The following is a 19,136-nucleotide window of genomic DNA, read 5'->3' as shown; positions in this document are numbered from 1 at the left end:
ACATGTCCGCCGACCACTTGATCGCCATTCTGTCTTTCTTACCTTGGAGGGCTTTGTAAAGGGGCCGCATGAGGGAGGCCGCTCCGGGAATGAAGCGGTTGTAAAAGTTGATCATCCCCAAGAACTCCTGGAGGCCTTTGATGGTGGTAGGCCGGGGGAACTGCTGGACGGCTTGCACCTTGGCGGGCAGGGGAATGGCTCCATCCTGCGTGATGTGGTGGCCGAGGAATTTGATCCTGCTGAGGCCGAATTGGCACTTGGCTGGGCTGATGATGAGCCCGTGCTCACTGAGCCGCTGGAACAGGGTGCGGAGGTGCTCGATGTGTTCCTGCTTGGAGGAACTAGCTACCAGGAAGTCATCCAGGTAGACAAAGAGGAACTTCAGGTCCTGGAGGACCGAGTCCATGAGCCGCTGGAAGGCCTGGGCCACGTTTTTGAGGCCGAAGGGCATTCGGAGGAACTCGAATAGTCCAAAAGGGGTGATTATGGCCGTCTTGGGAACGTCCGTGGGGTTGACTGGCACCTGATGGTAACCGCGCACCAGGTCGACTTTGGAGAAGACTGAGCGGCCGGCCAGTCTAGCCGAGAAGTCTTGAATGTGCGGTATGGGGTACCGATCCGGTGTGGTGGCGTCGTTTAGGCGCCGGTAGTCCCCGCAGGGGCGCCATCCCCCGTCGGGTTTGGTGACGATGTGGAGTGGGGAGGCCCAGAGGCTGTTGGAGCGGCGGATGATGCCGAGATGTTCCATTGTGGCGAACTCGGCCCACGCGATCTCCAGCTTGGCCGGGTCCAGCCTGCGGGCGTGGGCATACACCGGTGGGTCTGTGGTGGGGATGAAGTGTTCTACCCCGTGCTTAGCAACTTTCGCGGAGGAGGTCAGGTTGGTGAGGGCTGGGAACTCAGCCAGGAGTGCTGAGTAGTCGTCCGTTGAGCGGGCGCGGCACTGCCACGCCATTTCGGCGGGTTGGGGGGGGGGCCATGGCGCCCGGGATAGGTGACATGGTGTTCATGTCCACGAGGTGGCGCCGAGGCATGTCGACCAACAAGCTGTGGGCGCACAGGAAATCCGCACCGAGGAGCGGGGAGAGCACCTTGGCGGTGATAAACTCCCAGTGGTAGCAGCGGCCTGCGAGGTCGATGGTGACGGTGCGGGTGCCGTACGTCCAGATGTCGGTGCCATTGGCGGCAGCCAGCGCAGGGCCGCGGCCGCCTCGCTGGATCTCGAGGGCGGACGCGGGGATGATGCTGCGTTGCGCGCCTGTGTCGCATAGGAAACGGCGTCCGGAGGCGCTGTCCGTAACGTACAGCAGCGCGCCTGCTTGCCCCACGGCCATCGTGTAGGCCGGTGTGGGGGCGGTTGGAAACGTGCAGGGATGGCTGCAGCGGCGTGCCCGTGCGCCGAACCGGGTATGGAAGTAGCAGTAGCCCTGGGTCGGAGGGCTTGGGGGACGTGGGGGCCTGGGGGGCCTCGTGGCCGAGCTGTGTGGCCGTGCGATAGAGGGTGGAGCGCGCGCCGACGCTGCGGAGGCCAGGTCGGGGGTGACGGCGTGGTTGGAGCCGGCGGACAGGAGCTTATCGGCTTCGTCGGCCAGGACATTGAGGTCCGTGAGGCTGGACGCCACGATCGCCGGGCGGATGCTGGGAGGTAGTTGGCGGATAAAGAGTGTGCGGAAGAGGGAGCCGGGCGGTTTCTCGTTGGTCAGAGCAAGCATGTGTGAGAGCAAGTCTGACGGCGTGGAGTCACCGAGGCCCGGGAGGTCGAGGAGGTGGCAGTTGCGCAAAAATTGGGAGGCTGTGAATTTTTTAAGGAGCGCGGCCTTGAGATGTGCGTACTTGCCTTCCTCCGGAGGGTCTTGTAGTGTTGTCCAGACTTTCGTGATTGTGGAGCTGCCCAGGGAGGCGAGGAGGTAGTCGTACATCGTTGCGTCGGCGGTGATGCCGCGGAGTCGGAATTGCGATTCGGCTTGAAGGAACCAGGCGGTCGCTAGGTTCTCCCAGAACTCCGGCAGCTTCACAGAAACTGCGTTTGTGTCAGCCATGGTTACGCTTAGGAGTCGTCCTGAGCATCGGGGTCACCAATGTAGGAGTCTACGTACTCCTAGCAAAAAATACTGAACTCGGAGAGGTTCAACAGAAAAGGTTTAATTGTTGAGGCTACATGTTGAACACAAAATGGCGTCAGAGACTACACCAAGTCTCACTGCTTTTCATCAGTCCACAGCTTCGACTGCTCCTCCCCCGCTCTGGGCTTAACTATGTTGCAGATCGAGTTTCTTAAAGGTGTGATCCTTCTTAAAGGCATGACGCCTGATTTATAGTCTACGGACCGAAAAGCGGATTGTGTCCTTTCTGTGATCGGTACACCACAACAGAATAATACATTCCACAAATGCATGATACATAAGGAGAAAAACGAGTGAAATAAACATTTAAATCAAATTGATTTTGTTTAACCTGTATTGAGGCCGATGCGAAGTTTCAGTTGTACATTATCGATGTGTTTTATCTTAAAGATCACAATGGAGCTGAGAAAATGCAAAGACATTGTGGCAATTTCCCCAGCATGCTGCATTCCATTGCGAAGGGGAAGTCCACTTGCTACCATGTAAGCATCTCCAATTGTTTCAACCTACATTCAAGATAGAAGTAGTACAAGGCATAATTTTTCACAATTAGAAAGGGCTGTGTAAACATCTGGATTAACGGAAGTGAACGGGCATTAAAAAGATTTCTTCCCCCCCACCCCCCCTTTTAAACTGGATGTCAATTTTAAAAGGAAAATGGCAGCAGGCTTGATTGACAATACAATAATGCCAATCAATACAGCACCAATTGCGGTAATGTACGCTGTTTAAACTTGCTAAAAGTTGTTGTCACTTCAGACATTTTCGGCGATTCAACAACCATAAACTGCCAATAGAAACAATATCTAAATGATTTGATCAGTTGCACAAGCACTGGACAGAAGTAACCAGGTCAGCGTTTCAGGCGGAAGGCCTTCTTTTACCAGCGCTAGGGTTAAAACAAAATTTTAAAAATGATTAAAACATACACATACATTTAAAATTAGTTTAGGTAAATTTTGGCTCATTTTAAAATGTTTAAATTTTTTTTTTTAAATTACATTTTTATTAACATGCTTAATTAAAGGGTCTTTTAATTAATTTTGAACATGGGAACATTTATTTTTATTTAAATGGTGTGAATTCTTATTTATTTGGGGATTTCTATGATGCGTATGGTGATTCCGTATGTAAATGGCATCACCATAAGCTGCATAGGAATCCCTCTTTTTGATTGGTTGACCGGGGCCCACGTGATCTCAGGGACGCTTGTGAACCGCCTGCGCTCCTGGGATCCATGGGACTTTACGCTGGCGTACGCCTTCAGGCCTGAGAATGGAACTCTCTGTAGCTGTGGAGCCAGGAGGTAAGTACAGAAATATTTAGTGGATCGGAGGCATACTCCGGGCGCCTCCGACCGCAAATTCAGGGCCATTGTTTTCAATGGGCACTTAGTGGAACTCTGTAATTATTTCACAAAACCAATGGAGAAATAAAATTATAATTTTAAAGGACTGATGTTGGAGTAAGTCACTCACTTACCCCATACACTTAATTGCCTCTTTATTTACTAAGAATAACTATTTGATTTACTCTCATAATAACTGTACTACACCAGGATGTTGAAATCTGAACAGCTGAATTTATGGAAGGCTACAGGTAATGAAACCAGATTGAAGGAGATCTTCATGGTTCTGTGTCGCTAAGACTGGATGGAATCATTGGGCAAGAAATTACATTCGGAGGCGTACCTCATAGAGTCATAGAGTTATACAGCACGGATAGAGGCCCTTCGGCCCATTGTGTCCGCGCCGGCCATCAAGCCCTGTCTAATCTAATCCCATATTCCAGCATTTGGTCCGTAGCCTTGTATGCTATGGCATTTCAAGTGCTCATCCAAATGCTTCTTAAATGTTGTGAGGGTTCCTGCCTCCACAACCCTTTCAGGCAGTGAGTTCCAAACTCCAACCACCCTCTGGGTGAAAAAGTTCTTTCTCAAATCCCCTCTAAACTTCCCGCCCTTTACCTTGAATCTATGCCCCCTAGTTATTGACCCTTCTACTAAGGGAAAAAGCTCCTCAGTATCCATCCTATCTATGCCCCTCATAATTTTGTACACCTCAATCATGTCCCCCCTCAGCCTCCTCTGCTCCAAGGAAAACAAACCCAATCTGCCCAGTCTCTCTTCATAGCTGAAGCGCTCCAGCCCTGGTAACATCCTGGTGAATCTCCTCTGCACCCTCTCCAAAGCTATCACATCCTTCCTGTAGTGTGGCGACCAGAACTGCACACAGTATTCCAGCTGTGGCCTAACCAGTGTTTTATACAGCTCCATCATAACCTCCTTGCTCTTATATTCTATGCCTCGGCTAATGAAGGCAAGTATCCCATATGCCTTTTTTACCACCTTATCCACCTATTCCGCCGCCTTCAGGGATCTGTGTACTTGCACACCCAGATCCCTCTGACCCTCCGTCTTGCCTAGGGTCTTACCATTCATTGTGTATTCCCTTGCCTTGTTAGTCCCCCCAAAGTGCATCACCTCGCACTTTTCCGGGTTAAATTCCATTTGCCACTGTTCCGCCCATCTGACCAACCCATCTATATCGTCCTGCAGACTCAGGCTACCCTCCTCGCTATTTACCACCCTACCAATTTTTGTATCATCCGCGAACTTACTGATCATACCTTTTACATTCATATCCAAGTCATTAATGTAGACCACAAACAGCAAGGGACCCAGCACTGATCCCTGTGGTACCCCACTGGCCACAGGCTTCCAGTCACAAAAACAACCTTCGACCATCACCCTCTGCCTTCTGCCACTAAGCCAGTTTTGTATCCAATGTACCAAGGCACCCTGGATTCCATGGGCTCTTACCTTCTTGACCAGTCTCCTGTGCGGGACTTTATCGAAGGCCTTACTGAAATCCATGTATACCACATCCACTGCGTTACCCTCATCCACACACCTAGTCACCCCCTCAAAAAATTCAATCAAATTAGTCAGACATGATCTTCCCTTGACAAAGCCACGTTGACTATCCCCGATTAATCCTTGCCTCTCCAAGTGGAGACAAATTTTGTCCCTCAGAATTTTTTCCAATAATTTTCCTACCACTGATGTTAGGCTCACTGGCCTGTAGTTCCCCGGTTTTTCCCTACTTCCCTTCTTGAATAATGGTACTACATTAGCGGTTCTCCAATCCTCTGGCACATCCCCTGAGGCCAGAGAGGTCCTGAATATATGTGTTAGAGCCCCCGCAATCTCTTCCTTTGCCTCGGAGTACTCCTCCGACCCACGAAACAATTCTGAAAGTACTTGCTGGCGGCCAGGCTACGAATTCTTTTGGTCTCAGGCCTTGAGGCGGAGGGCAGCGTAATGGCCCACGGATCCCAGGGACGCAGGCGGTGCGGAAGCATACCTGGGATCACGTGGGTCTGGTCCTCCAATCAATGATTTCCGCAATGACTTCTGTGCGCAATCGCTGGCCAGTCGCTGGGCAAATAGCCCAACTCTGCGCCATCGATTGCTTTTTCATGGCCCCCGTGGATGGCCTGTCAATGCATACATTGACAGGCCACAAGTTTGGATTAGGGGCATGCGCAAGCACATGTGGAAATCATTCCACCAACCTCAATAAAAAATTTAATTTTTTGATAATTTTATCCATCATTAAAACTGTAATCCAGGCCCATATGCGCATATGAAAATGTTTAATTAAAGCCTTAAATAGGCCCTTACACTGATGCAAACAGGCCCTGCGCCTGCTTGCGTCAACCATAAGACTTCCGTGCGCAATCGCTGGCCAGTCACTGGGCAAATAGCCCAACTTGGTGCCAGCGATTGCTTTTTCATGGCCCCCGCGGATGGCATACGTTGACAGGCTGCAAGTTCCGGATTTCGTGCATGCGCAAATGTCTGCGGAAATCCCGAACTTGCAGGGTATTTCAAAGGGAGAGTATGCCATCATACACATTGCAATTTCAGGATCATTATATACAGTAGGGATGATTCTATATAAAGAACCCAGTATTTATTGAATAAGTTAAAAACATTGACATTGGATTGTAAGCAACTGAGGTGTGTTGAAGCGACTGAGGCTAGGAGACCAGAATTAGAGCGTTTCCATCTGCTAACGAGCACAGAGTGTGGGATCCTAGGCACAGTCTATTTAAAACAATGGAAACACACCTGGGTAGTAACCGCCAGGGTATTGTAGTGCATAAAACTGTCTTATTGATAATACAGGGAAAGTTTACACCAGAGCACAGTAAAATCTTCACACAGAATCACACAGAATCCCCACAGTGCAGATAGAGGCCATTTCGGCCCATCGAGCCTGCACCGACACATATCCCACCCTATCCCCGTAACCCCACGTATTTAATCCCCTAACACTAAGGGTCAATTTATCATAGCCAAATCAACCTAACCCGCACATCTTTGGACTGTGGGAGGAAACCGGAGCACCCGGAGGAAACCCACGCAGACACAGGGAGAATGTGCAAACTCCACACAGACAGTCGCCCGAGGCCGGATTTGAACCCGGGTCCCTGGTGCTGTGAGGCAACAGTGCTAACCACTATGCCGCAAGCATTCTCCTACCTTGTATACATCATAAGACTTGATAATGTCATCAAATAAGCTGTACAGGCCATTGAGCATATCCACAACCTGCAGCGGCGTGCTGATGGAGCACAGCTTTGTGAAGCCAACAATGTCTGAGAAGAAGACAGTAACAGATTCAAAGAATTCTGGCTCCACGGGCGTTCCTTGCATGAGCTGCTTTGCAATGAAACTGTTGATAAATAGAATGGTAACCATCACCCAAAAAGTCAACGGGCAACTGGTCATAATCTAAAGAAGATCCCTGGCTCTTTGAAAACTTGCTGAAAGGCCATCGATCTGAAGCGTTAAACAGCTGATCTTTGGGACCCCCGCTTCCCCCAGTGGGTATGAATAAAACATTTGGGTGTAAAAATTGGGTATCGCCCATTTTAGGGCACTAATATCGGCCGGGCGCAAAGTTTAGCACCTGGCGCTAATTATCGCCTCTGACTGCAAAATTCGCCTCTATCGCCCCTGGAGGTGATTTGAGCGTTAAATCAGGCGCTACACACCTCTCTTAAGGCGCTAATGTCAGGAAGCGAGGTGCTACCTCAGAATGCTACCGAAGCTCAGGCGATGTCAGATACCATGGAAACCAGACAGACTGGTGCCATCCAGTTCTTAAAGGGGAGGAGCCATCTTGCTGGCCAGCCACACCCTGCTCATTGCAGCCTTGAATCTCGGCCTGGAGAGACCTCTAAAGCAATTGTGTTGGAAGCACTAATGGATAGGCCCAGGGAAAGAGCTCGGCGCTTAGGAATCTCAAAAGTGGTGCTGAGGGCCAAACTCCTTAGGACAGCTTTAAATCTTTCCAGATGTCTCTCTCCCTCTCAACCTGCGTGTACCAAAAATTTTGCCGTCAAGAAAAGGCAGGAAACGCCCGCCTTTAAATAGCGCTCCCCCAGCCCCTTCCCAACTTGAAAACGTTCCCCTCTACCTGTCGTTCCTAGCGGCAGGCGCTAAGGCAGGGGGCGCGATTCAATATCCGGTCCGGGGCGTTGCATGCTCAACTAACGTCACGATCTGCAGGCGCAGGAGATCGTGGTGGTAGTGTTTAGCGCCGCCGCAGAACGACTGGTCAGTTTCGTGAGCGGCGCTAAAATCGTCGCGCTCGGGCACTAAATTCCTAGCGCCCCGTTAGCACCGCCGGAGGCACTAACAGGAGGCGCTAATCAACTGAATTTTTCCCCCTTGATGTATAATGCAGGCCTGACCTGTTGGTCATGTGGCTACTTGTGTCTAACCATAGAGTATGTATAAAATGTGATGGGATGCCAAGGCTGAATATTAAGCTAAAAGCCCATTTAGCTGCATTGCATTTAAAAGGGCATAAATTTGTCTACATCATGTAACAACCCAACCTGTCGACAGATGTGTGAAAATCTAATTATTTAGTTGAACAGTTCAGATGAATATTATGTAAATATGTAAATAGACAGAACGAAAGCCCCACTGTCCAATTGGATATTTCCACTCTTAACAAAAAAGTGCTTCACTGCCAGGTTAAACTGTTGCAAGGTGCACGATTATGGAGTGTAAGTGGTGAAGGAAAAAAAATATATTATAATAGGCTTGTTAAAATGTTATAAATTCACATTATTATTAAAAGCAATCTTTTTATTATTAAAATTACATTGGCCGAGATTTTGCTGTCAAAATAACTGAGACTAATGGTGCTTGCCATTATTTAAGCGTGAATGGTACAGCAACTTCAGGCGAGGGTCAGATGTGCGGTTAAATGCGAATACCCAAATATTGCTGACAGAGATGTACCACTCCGCCATTAGCTTCGGGGAAAGGGCATTTCGCTGTCTGCCTCACTATTGAAATGCATTGAATGGCGTGGAGAATCTGTATTTGCGCAGCAGATACGAACTAAACTTGCCACAGAAAGTCTTGGTATTTTTTTTAAATTCGCTTATGGAATCTGGGCGTCGCTGGCATGGCCAGCATTTATTGCCCATTGCCCATCCCTAGTTGCCCTTGAGAAGATGGTGGTGAGCCACCTTCTTGAACCGCTGCAGTCCGTGTGGTGAAGGTACTCCCACAGTGCTGTTGGGTAGGGAGTTCCAGGATTTTAACCCAGCGATGATGAAGGATCGGCGATATACTTCTAAGTCAGGATGGTGTGTGACTTGGAGGGGAACTTGGAGGTGGTGGTGTTACCATGCGCCTGCTGCCCTTGTCCTTCTAGGTGGAAGAGGTTGCGGGTTTGGGAGGTGCTGCTGAAGAAGCCTTGGCAAGTTGCTGCAGTGCATCTTGTAGATGGTACACACTGTAGCCACGGTACATCGGTGGTGGACAGTGAATGTTTAAGGTGGTGGATGGGGTGCCAATCAAGCGGGCTGCTTTGTCCTGGATGGTGTTGAGCTTCTTGAGTGTTGTTGCAGCTGCACTCATCCAGCCAAGTGGAGAGTATTCCATCACACTCCTTACTTGTGCCTTGTAGATGGTGGAAAGGCTTTGGGGAGTCAGGATGTGAGACACTTGCCGCAGAATACCTAGCCTCTGACCTGCTCTTGTTGCCACAGTATTTATGTGGCTGGTCCAGTTAAGTATCTGGTCAATGGTGACCCCAGGATGTTGATGGTGGGGGATTTGCCGATGGTAATGCCATTGAATGTCAAGGGGAGGTGGTTAGACTCTCGCTTGTTGGAGATAGTCATTGCCTGGCACTCCTGTGGCGCGAATGTTACCTGCCACTTATCAGCCCAAGCCTGAACGTCGTCCAGGTCTTGTTGCATGCGAGCATGGACTGCTTCATTATCTGAGGAGTTGCGAATGGCACTGAACACTGTGCAGTCATCAGCGAACATCCCCATTTCTGATCTTATGTTGGAGGGAAGGTCACTGATGAAGCAGCTGAAGATGGTTGGGCCTAGGACACTGCCCTGAGGAACTTACAAGCGCAAGTACCGTTTTAACAATGTGATAACGGTTAATGACTGCCAATCAACCTCTCTGGTACTGAAAATTAACTACTAAAAGTGTGAAGTACCATTCCTTCAGGTATTACTACTTTAATTTTTTTTTTACTTTTCTTTTGTCTTTTTACTCTCCCTCTTAATCCAAACTTTCTTCCCCTCTCTTTCTGTACCTGATTTTCCATTGAATTCACCCGCCCTAATTTACACTTCCTTCTCCATCGTTCCTCCGGTTATTTCACAATCCTTTAACCTGATTGGTTAAGGAGATACACAGTTGCTTGCCCTGCGAGATCTCTGCGCTCCTCCAATTCTGGCCTCTTGTGCACCCCTGATTTTAATCACTCCACCATTGGCTGCTGTGCCTTCAGCTGCCTAGGCCCTAAGCTCTGGAATTCCCTCACTAAACCTCTCCGCCTCCCTATCTCACTCTCCTCCTTTAAGACGCTCCTTAGGACCTACCTCTTTGACCAAGCTTTCTGTAGTAATAGCTTCTTATGTGGCTCAGTGTGAAATTTTGTTTGACAACGCTCCTGTAAAGCGCCTTGGGACATTTTACTACGTTAAAGGTGCTATATAAATGCAAGTTTTCATTGTTATGGTTGTTGTCTCAGGTCCCAGGTGCCCCGTTTCCCTCGCTGCGCTGTTATCAGCTCGCACTCTCAGCAACTTGGCATGCAAAAGATTTAAAAACCTAAATGTGGAAAGGCAAGTCTAACTAATGGCAGATGCTTATAGATGCACTGCTACAGCAAAATCTGGGCCATTATGTAATGATTCAACCTGAATTTGTTAAATATGGTAGTAAAAGCGAATGTGCTGTGTTCCAGAAAGATCCATAACTTTGTGATCTTCTTGTACATAATTATCATTGTTTTATTTATATTTAGAATAGTGGTTTTAAGTACTACAGATAAGAATGATATTTTGAGGAGAAACACTTCTTAGCAGAGCTTTTCAGACATCAAACATCTAGGAGACAATACCTTGGCAACAGGTTGGACAGGAGCAGATCTGTCTTCCCCTTCTCCACCGTGAGTTGGCTTGTCCTTTCTTCAACCACTTCTTCCAGATGATTAGCATATTTTTCCAGTTTATCTACCATATTGTCCAGAATGCTCACTTCACTATAAAAAAAAATATTCAACTAGAAAAACAGCACTCCTGAAATGCACTTGGCTTCCTAGTTCATTTTTGCCCTTTCCAGCAATTGGGATCCAATACATGACAATGGCCCAGAAATTCGGGTCGGGGGCTTCCCGCGGGTGCAAGCCTCCAACCTGCACTTACCTAGCGCGCCGGCCGTTGAGCTGTGGGCCCGCATGGGATTCCGATCCTGGGCCTGCTCCAGCTGCCGGCGCGCAGTGCTTGCGTATCCCAGGGGTGCAGTTAGTTCGATGCGTCCCCTGGAATCACGTGGGCCATGGAGAGCCAATGGTAGCAGGGAAATGCCCATTCATAAAATGGACAGGAAGAGCTGTCAAAACTATAAATACTATAAGCCCCAAAACATCACTAAAGTTTCAAATAAATTTTAAAAAACCATCACATTTTTAAAATAACTATAAATTACATAAAATAAAAATTTTAAAACAATAATTTAAATTTTTGAAAAAATTAATTACATTTTCTAACAGGGCTAACAATAAACTTACGTTTCTTTAAAGTATTTAAAAATAATAAACCTGTGGAAAAAATGTTTTAATTTTAATTAAATCACCACTTACCTTGTTAAAAGCAGGCCTTGCGCCTGCTTTTTACATGTGTAACTCCTGGAGACTTACCCTCCCGGAGAAAGCTGCAAAAAAACCATAAGTTCCATGTGCACGCGCTGCCTCTCCGGCGTACGCGTTCGACCTCTGAACCCCTTCCTTTAAGGGAATGGAAGTTCCGGTTTCCCGCACATGCGCAGTGCATGCACGAAACCGGCACTTTCGTTTGGCCTACGGGTGAGTACCCCGTGTGTACTCACCAGTGGAGACCCGAATTTCAGGCCAATCTTTGTTGACTAAGCACAGCTATGATGGCCATTCAATCGCACCTGAGCAAATGTTGACTGCTCATTGGCTGAAAGGCTTTCCATCGAACTGAGAGCCAACTGAACAACTGAAGGATGTGATAGTAGACGAGGCCTCACAGTCTTTAAGCCATTGGTCAATTGAACACACAAAATGCAGTAAAACAAAAAAAAAACTGTAGCTGCTGGAAAACAGAAGTAGAAACAGAAAATGCTGGAAACACTCAAAGTCAGGCTGCATCCCTAGAGAGAGGGTGGCCCTGAGAAGGAGCACGCGGTGTCCGCCAGTACGCCTGAGGCCTTCCGAGACAGGAAGGCACACTTGACACTTGTAATAATATTATTATTTAAATTTATGAGTTTCCTTTGCTTTATGGTTAAGTTCTTTATTAGTTGTGCCCCTTTAAAAGGGGGGCACTTCTGTTTGTTTTTTGTTTGATCACACCGGGGCAACCCAATGTCTTCTTGTTGGTTTATTTAGGAAAAGCATCTGTGGAGAGAAAGGGTCAATGACCTTCCATCAGAATTGAGTTCTGATGCAATATGCATTACTACATGACAGCAGAGTCTTACGTTTATTTCCTATATCCTTATCATTCAACTATTGTTTTAAACGGTGTGTTGCTTACACAGTTCTCTCACAACACAACAGCACCATCGTCAACGTATCCTTAATCAGACACTGAACAGAAAAAAATCTTCAAAAAACAGCTGCCCAGCTGTGATTGGAAAGCATTATTTATCAAGGTTATTGTGAACTCTTACCTAATTGTCGTGAGATGGCAGTACGAAGAAAAGTGAAAATTCCATCAGTGTCAGATGGTATTTCTTTTCAGACTCACCCTTCAGGACTGGCCTTTCGCAGTGCGTGTTTGATTAAATGAAAGTTTGGTCTTCTGTCTGCACATTCATCCCAGCAGGCATTCAGCAGGGTGACAATCTGTTCATTACATTTTTCACTGGCCACTGTGGGTCTCAGCCATGTCTCAGGGTTTTTGATTTTAGTAATAATTTCTAAATACAATAAAATGAATAATGAAAAAATAGTGGTTATTACTGCTAGTTTTTTTTTAAATCCAAATCATTGACAAATTCCTCACGTTATTCTGAACCAGAACCAACGTCGAACCAGGTCAATGGATTCAACATTTACTATTTTGTCTGGTGGGATGAAACATAGGAGCAGGAGAAGGCCATTCAGCCCCTTGAGCCTGTACCACCATTCAATTAGATCATGGCTGATCTGTATCTTAACTCCATTTACCTACCTTTAGAAACATAGAAAAATAGGAGCAGGAGTAGGCCATTCGGCCCTTCGAGCCTGCTCCGCCATTCAATATGATCATGGCTGATCCTCTATCTCAATACCATATTCCCGTTCTCTCCCCATACCCCTTGACGTCTATCTATCTAGAAATCTATCTATCGCCTTCTTAAATATATTCAGTGAATTGGTCTCCACAGCCTTCTGTGGTAGAGAATTCCACAGATTCACCACCCTCTGAGTGAAGAAATTTCTCCTCATCTCAGTCCTAAATGTCCTACCCCGTATCCTGAGACTGTGACCCCTCGTTCTAGACCCCCCCAGCCAAGGGAAACATCCTCCCTGCATCCAGTCTGTCTAGCCCTGGCAGAATTTTATACATTTCAATGAGATCCCCTCTCATTCTTCTAAACTCTTTGTTCCATGTCCCTAGTAAAAATCAATCTTAGTTTTGAAATTTTCAATTGACCTAGCCTCAACATTTTTTGACAGAGAGTTCCAGATTTCCTTTGTGTGAAGATTTTCCCCCTTTAACAGCTTTTAACACTTTATGAAGCCCAACTCCATCCAATACAGGGTACTTGAATTCTGCTTCCATATGCGTGGAAACTCTACTAACACCTCTCTCACCTGGATATATGACAAACTTTGTTGTCTGATGGGGGCTCACTCTCACATCTCTCACCTCTCTCTATTTTATTGATTGTAATCAGTGCTTCTCTGAAGTTTCCTCTTTTTTTTCCTTCGAAACTACAAATACATTTTCTTTCACATTTTTTCTCTAGCTTGCATCTTAATTGTATTGAAAGCAAGACTCATCCCGCTGAACTCCTTGCCAGCTTTCGATCTTCTGTTATTCAACAACCTACAGCTTTTAAAGTCCAAGCTTGGCGTCATCTAACCTTCATTTAATTCACCTTCTAATCTTTTTAGTAATGTTCCGTAGTCTAGGCGACACAAGTATTCACATAGGTTTCTCAAACAATAAAACAAATCGACAATTCAGTGGAATATCCTTCAATGATTTGCCCTCATGATCAAGTAGTGGAACATCCAAACCCAGGCTAATATAAACAGGCTAATATAAAGACCAGTGTAAAAAGCCTAAGCACAGACTAGAGGAGGTTGCGTTGCTGGGATGCCTTGTGGATGAAGTTCCTTTGGTTCCCTGTTGACACTGATTTTGTTTAGCCCTGGTTTACTTCCACTTTTATACAAAGTGTGACTCAAACCTACAGCATCACCAAGCTGTGTATGATGCTTAACTAAACGATGTAGCATATTACTTGCATTCTCTTCATTATTAAAGAGAAACTAAACTTGAGTAGCAAAGCCATTGGCCTGGATTTTGCGGTCAGTGGCGTAAATAAGGGTTACACCACCGGCATCCGAACCGAATGCGCACTTACCCACTGGGAACCCTCCTCCGAGAAGTTGCTGTCAGACGCTGTGGACTAGAGGGCAGGGTAGTGGCCCATGGATCCCAGGGGCGCAGCGTGTGCATAAGGGTACCTGGAATCACATGGTCTGGTGATCCAATCAGCAAACAGAAAGGTCGGAATTTTCACATTGCAGAGCGGCGGGTTTAGGGGCAGGTCGGCAGTTAAAAGCGCTGAAATTGACAGCACGTCAGGAACCCGCCGTCATCCCGCTGACTTCCGCATTTAACTGGGGCGCGTTTTGAGGCGCGCCATGGATCCACTCGGGGGAGGCGAGCGACCTCATTGAGGTGGTTAACTGCTCGTTTACAGACCCTTAACAGCCTTTTTAACGTGAGGTTTTAACTTTAACTGGTTGCGCACAGGATTCACAGACCTCAGGAAGCTCGCCAGTGAAGGGGAGGCGGGAGCTCAGTGGCCATTGTGCTACTTCATTAAGTGACAGCTGGAAAAAGCAGATAAATACACACACCTTACACCTGCTTCCTTGCCCAAGGGACAGGCTCTTGCTGACACCATTTTGTGCAGAGATTTTGCTTATAGGAGTTTGCAGGTGATTTCTGCAACCTCGGAAGCCACTCTCACCACATTACGAGTCACTCTCACTACATTGGAGGATTGTGCCTCTGATCACCACTTTACCTGGCATTAGATCAGCATAGGTGCCGCTTATGCTGTCTCACCTTGGACCTCAGATTCGGACCAAGATGAGCCCCAGCACCAACAGCACCAGCCAACCAGCAGCAGCAACACCACCACCAGCCTTCTCCTCACCAACCTGATGCTCCACAGGAGAGAGGGGGTCAGCACAGGGCTGCACCGCATCGGAGACGATACCTCCAACACAGGGTATACAGGCAGAGGATGAGCTTCCTGGACATGACTGAGCAGCAGTGCTTCAGGAGGCTCAGGCTATCGCACTAGATCATCACAGATATTTGTAGCTTGCTGGTACAGGAGCTGCTGCCCAGATGTCCTGGTGGACACACCTCACCAGTGGCTGTCAAAGTCACCTCCGCCCTCAACTTCTTCACCTCAGGCTCCTTCCAGGGATCTGCAGCAGACATTTGCAGGATCTCGCAGTCGGCCGCACACAAATACATCACTGAGGTGACCAATGCCATGTTTCACAAGTCAGCCAATTATGTAAACTTTGCCACTGATGAGGCCAGTGTTACTGAGCAGGCGCTCAGCTTTGTGGCAGGGCATCATTGACTTCACACATGTGGCCATCATCCAGGAGTGTTTGTGAACCAGAAGGGCTTCCACTCCCTCAATGTACAGCTCATCTGCAACCATAAAACAACAACTTGTATATATATAGCACCTTTAAAGTAGTAAAACGTCCCAAGGTGCTTCACAGAAGTATTAACAGACAAAAAATTTTTGACACTGAGCCACATAAGGAGAAATTAGGGCAGGTGACCAAAAGGTTGGTCAAAGAGATAGGTTTTAAGGAGCGTCTTAAAGGAGGAAAGAGAGGTAGCGAGGCGGAGAGGTTTAGGTAGGGAATTCCAGAGCTTAGGGCCTAGGCAACAGAAGGCATGGCCACCAATGGTTGAGCGATTATAATCAGGGATACTCAAGAGGGCAGAATTAGAGGAGTCAAGATATCTCGGGGGGTTGTGGGGCTGGAGGAGATTACAGAGATAGGGAGGGGCGAGGCCATGGAGGGATTTGAAAACAAGGATGAGAATTTTGAAATCGAGGCGTTGCTTAACTGGGAGCCAATGTAGGTCAGCGGTCTGCATAGAGCAGGATTAAATGGAGTGGACTTCAACAAGGAACCAACGACATAGGTAGAACTAGGAATGAGGTTCTGCGGAGGGAGTTTGAGGAGCTAGAATCCAAATTAAAAAGCAGAACCTCAAAGGTAATAATCTCTGGATTGTTACCGGAGCCACGCGCAAATTGTCATAGGGACAAACAGATTAGAGGTTTAAATCCGTGGCTCAAAGAGTGGTGTGGGAAGAAGGGATTTCAGTTGATGGGGCACTAGCACCAGTATTGGGGAAAGAGGGAGCTGTTCCATTGGGACGGGCTCCACTTAAACTGGGCTGGGACCAGTGTCCTGGCGAACCGAATATCTAGGGCACTAGACAGGGTTTTAAACTAATGAAGGGGGAGGGGGGGCCAGGAGGATTCGGGAAAGAGTGAATTTAAAAGGAGCGAGAGAAATTTCAAGGCTCTTGTAAAAATAAGCAGAGTGGGTCAGGAAGGGACAGAGAGAGTAACAAAGGTAATAAGGCATCAGTGACTAAAGTGACATCAGGGAAAAAGAGAAATAAGTCAAAGCTAAAGGCACTATTATCTGTATGCGTGAAGCATTCGCAACAAAATAGATGAACTAAGAGCGCAGTTAGAAATGAACAGGTTTGATCTAATAGCCTAACGGAGACATGGGGGCGATTTTGCCAGCCCTGGGGAGGTAGATTTGGAGGCGGGACTGCCGAGAAAATGGCAGAATCTGGAGGCGGGTACCCATCCCACCCCCAACCCACCTCTGTGCCATCTTTCCAGGAGGCGGTACCCGACCTGCGCCAAGTCCCGTCTCCTCGAGGCAGGAATGGGATTACAGCCACTTAACTGTAGTTAACAGGCAGTTAAAAGGATTATCCCCATTTTTCCAACAGAAGTGCGGACTTCCCGACGTCAGGAAACCCCGTCAGGGTCAGTGAGGCGAGCAGTGGCTCTGCGGGGGTGAGAGGGGTCGAAAGGTGTGATGTGGAGGTGAGTGATGGGTGCAAGTGTGGAGAGGTAAATATGTGAGGTGAGTGAAAAGTGTTAGAAAAAGTTTACTTACCTTTGTTTCTTCCAGCAGGTTTCAATCAGAGACTCCGGCATCTCCATGGCAGAGATGACAGAATGGCTGCTGCATTCTCCGATGCAACAACCATCTGCTTTCTGCTCAGGAAATAGGTTTGGTGAGTCTTGAGTACAAGAACTCACCAAACAACAGAGAATGTCAGTGTTTGATACGCTGACGTTCTCGGTCACTGGCTTTCCTATAATTGGCCTGCTAAGCCCGCTAGGCGGATAGCGTGGATTGGCCAGACGTCGATGGAGGCGGGAGTGAAACCCGACAAGCAGCAGTCCCACCTCCAACGCGCCCCCATTGGCAAAATCACCCCCATGGTTGCAAAGTGGCCAAGGTTGGGAACTAAATATTCCAGGATACATAACTTTTAGAAGGGATAGGCAAAATGGAAAAGGAGGAGGGGTATCCCTGATAATAAAGAATGGGATAAAGACAGTAGAGAGAAAGGATCTTAGCTCCGAAAATCAAGAAGTAGAATCAGTTTGGGTGGAGCTAAGAAACAGCAAGAGGCAAAAAACATTGGTGGGAGTTGTTTATAGGCCTCCAAACAGTAGTTGTAATGTTGGGCAGAGTATAAATCAGGAAATTAGAGGCGCATGTAACAAGGGTAATACAGTAATCATGGGGGACTTTAATCTACATATAGACTGGGCAAACCAAATTTGCAGTAATAGTGTGGAGGACGAGTTCATGGAATGTATGCAAGATAGTTTTCTAGATCAGTATGTTGAGGAACCAACTAGGGAACAGGTTATTTTAGATCCAGGATTGTGCAATGAGAAAGGGTTAATTAATAACCCTGTAGTATTTTATATTGAGTTTGAAAGTGACTTAGTTAAATCCAAAACTAGGGTCTTAAATCTAAACAAAGCAAACTACGAAGGTATGAGGGGCGAGTTGGCTAAGGTACATTGGGAAACTACATTAAAAGGTAAGACAGTGGATGAGCAATGGCTAGCATTTAAAGAATTAATACATAATTTACAACAAATATACATTCCTTTAAGGCACAAAAACCCCACAGGAAAAGTGGTCCAACTGTGGCTAACAAGAGAAGTTAAAGATAGTATTAGATCAAAGGAAGAGGCTTATAATGCTGCCAAAAAGAGTAGTAAGCCTGAGGATTGGGAGGATTTTAGAACTCAGCAAAGGAGTCCAAGAAATTGATAAAGAAGGGAAAATAGAATAGGAGAGTAAACTAGCGAGAGACAAAAACAAACTGTAAAAACTTCTATAGGTATGTAAAAAGAAAAATATTATCGAAAGTAAATGTGGGTCCCTTACAGGCTGAGACAGGAGAAATTATAATGGGGAATAAAGAAGTGGCAGAGAAATTAAACAAATACTTTGGGCTGGATTTTACCAGCCCTGAGGAGACAGGTTTGGAGATAGGACAGGTGGGAAAACTGGAAAAAATGACAGCGGGTTCCGATCCCGCCATCAACCCACCTCTGCGCAACTTTGCCAGGGGCGGGCTTGCAGAGTCAGTTTCAGTCGCACCTCCAGGCGGCGGGATTGGCCCTTAACTACCACTTAAGTACATCTATAATCCCATTTTGAGAGGCCTTTCAAATATTGCCACCTTTCCAGTGTGCTGCACGTCTCTCCTGAAACACGCCAGCTAATCCTGTCGGGTTGACAAGTGGCTGGCTTCCTAACAGCTGCAACCTCACCATAAAAACAGAGCTTTCAATAAGGATCAGTTGCAGGTGGCAGAACTTTGTTTTTTCAGGTCTTGGAGAACTTTTTGCAGGGCCACTGATCTTGGATGTGGTGAAGCTGAGATCCATCTCCACTGTGACCTCCTGGGAAAACCCTCTCCCCACATTGACTGAGCGCTTCCTCAACAGAGATAGCTACCAGCAGCATGGGGACCATTTATTTCCTTTCCTTTTATCCTGGTCCTCAGATTCGGAGGATGAGCGGCCGCAGCAGCAGCAGAACCAGGAACAACAGCAGCAACAACAGGAACGCCAACCTGCTGCTCACCCACCTGATG

At 47.2% G+C, this 19,136-nt stretch overlaps 1 protein-coding gene across 1 annotated transcript in view; it reads right to left on the bottom strand.

The window, feature by feature from the left end:
* The window catches only part of LOC147113439 (guanylate cyclase 2G-like), a 47,747-nt gene that overhangs the window by 14,092 nt on the left and 14,519 nt on the right, over positions 1 to 19,136 (bottom strand). The window contains exons 3-6 of the mRNA XM_085996126.1: positions 12,459 to 12,630; positions 10,586 to 10,726; positions 6,673 to 6,865; positions 2,455 to 2,629 (exon numbers count right to left, since the gene is read on the bottom strand). Coding sequence (XP_085852252.1) covers positions 2,455 to 2,629; positions 6,673 to 6,865; positions 10,586 to 10,726; positions 12,459 to 12,630 — 681 coding nt within the window. The remainder of the gene's footprint in view (positions 1 to 2,454; positions 2,630 to 6,672; positions 6,866 to 10,585; positions 10,727 to 12,458; positions 12,631 to 19,136) is intronic.

This window comes from Somniosus microcephalus, chromosome 8, assembly GCF_052327205.1.
Source record: "Somniosus microcephalus isolate GS21.2 chromosome 8, FLI_Smic_1.0, whole genome shotgun sequence".
Taxonomy (NCBI): Eukaryota; Metazoa; Chordata; class Chondrichthyes; order Squaliformes; family Somniosidae; genus Somniosus; species Somniosus microcephalus.
Note: the sequence above shows the minus strand (reverse complement) of the source record. Positions and strands in the feature narration are given on the sequence as shown.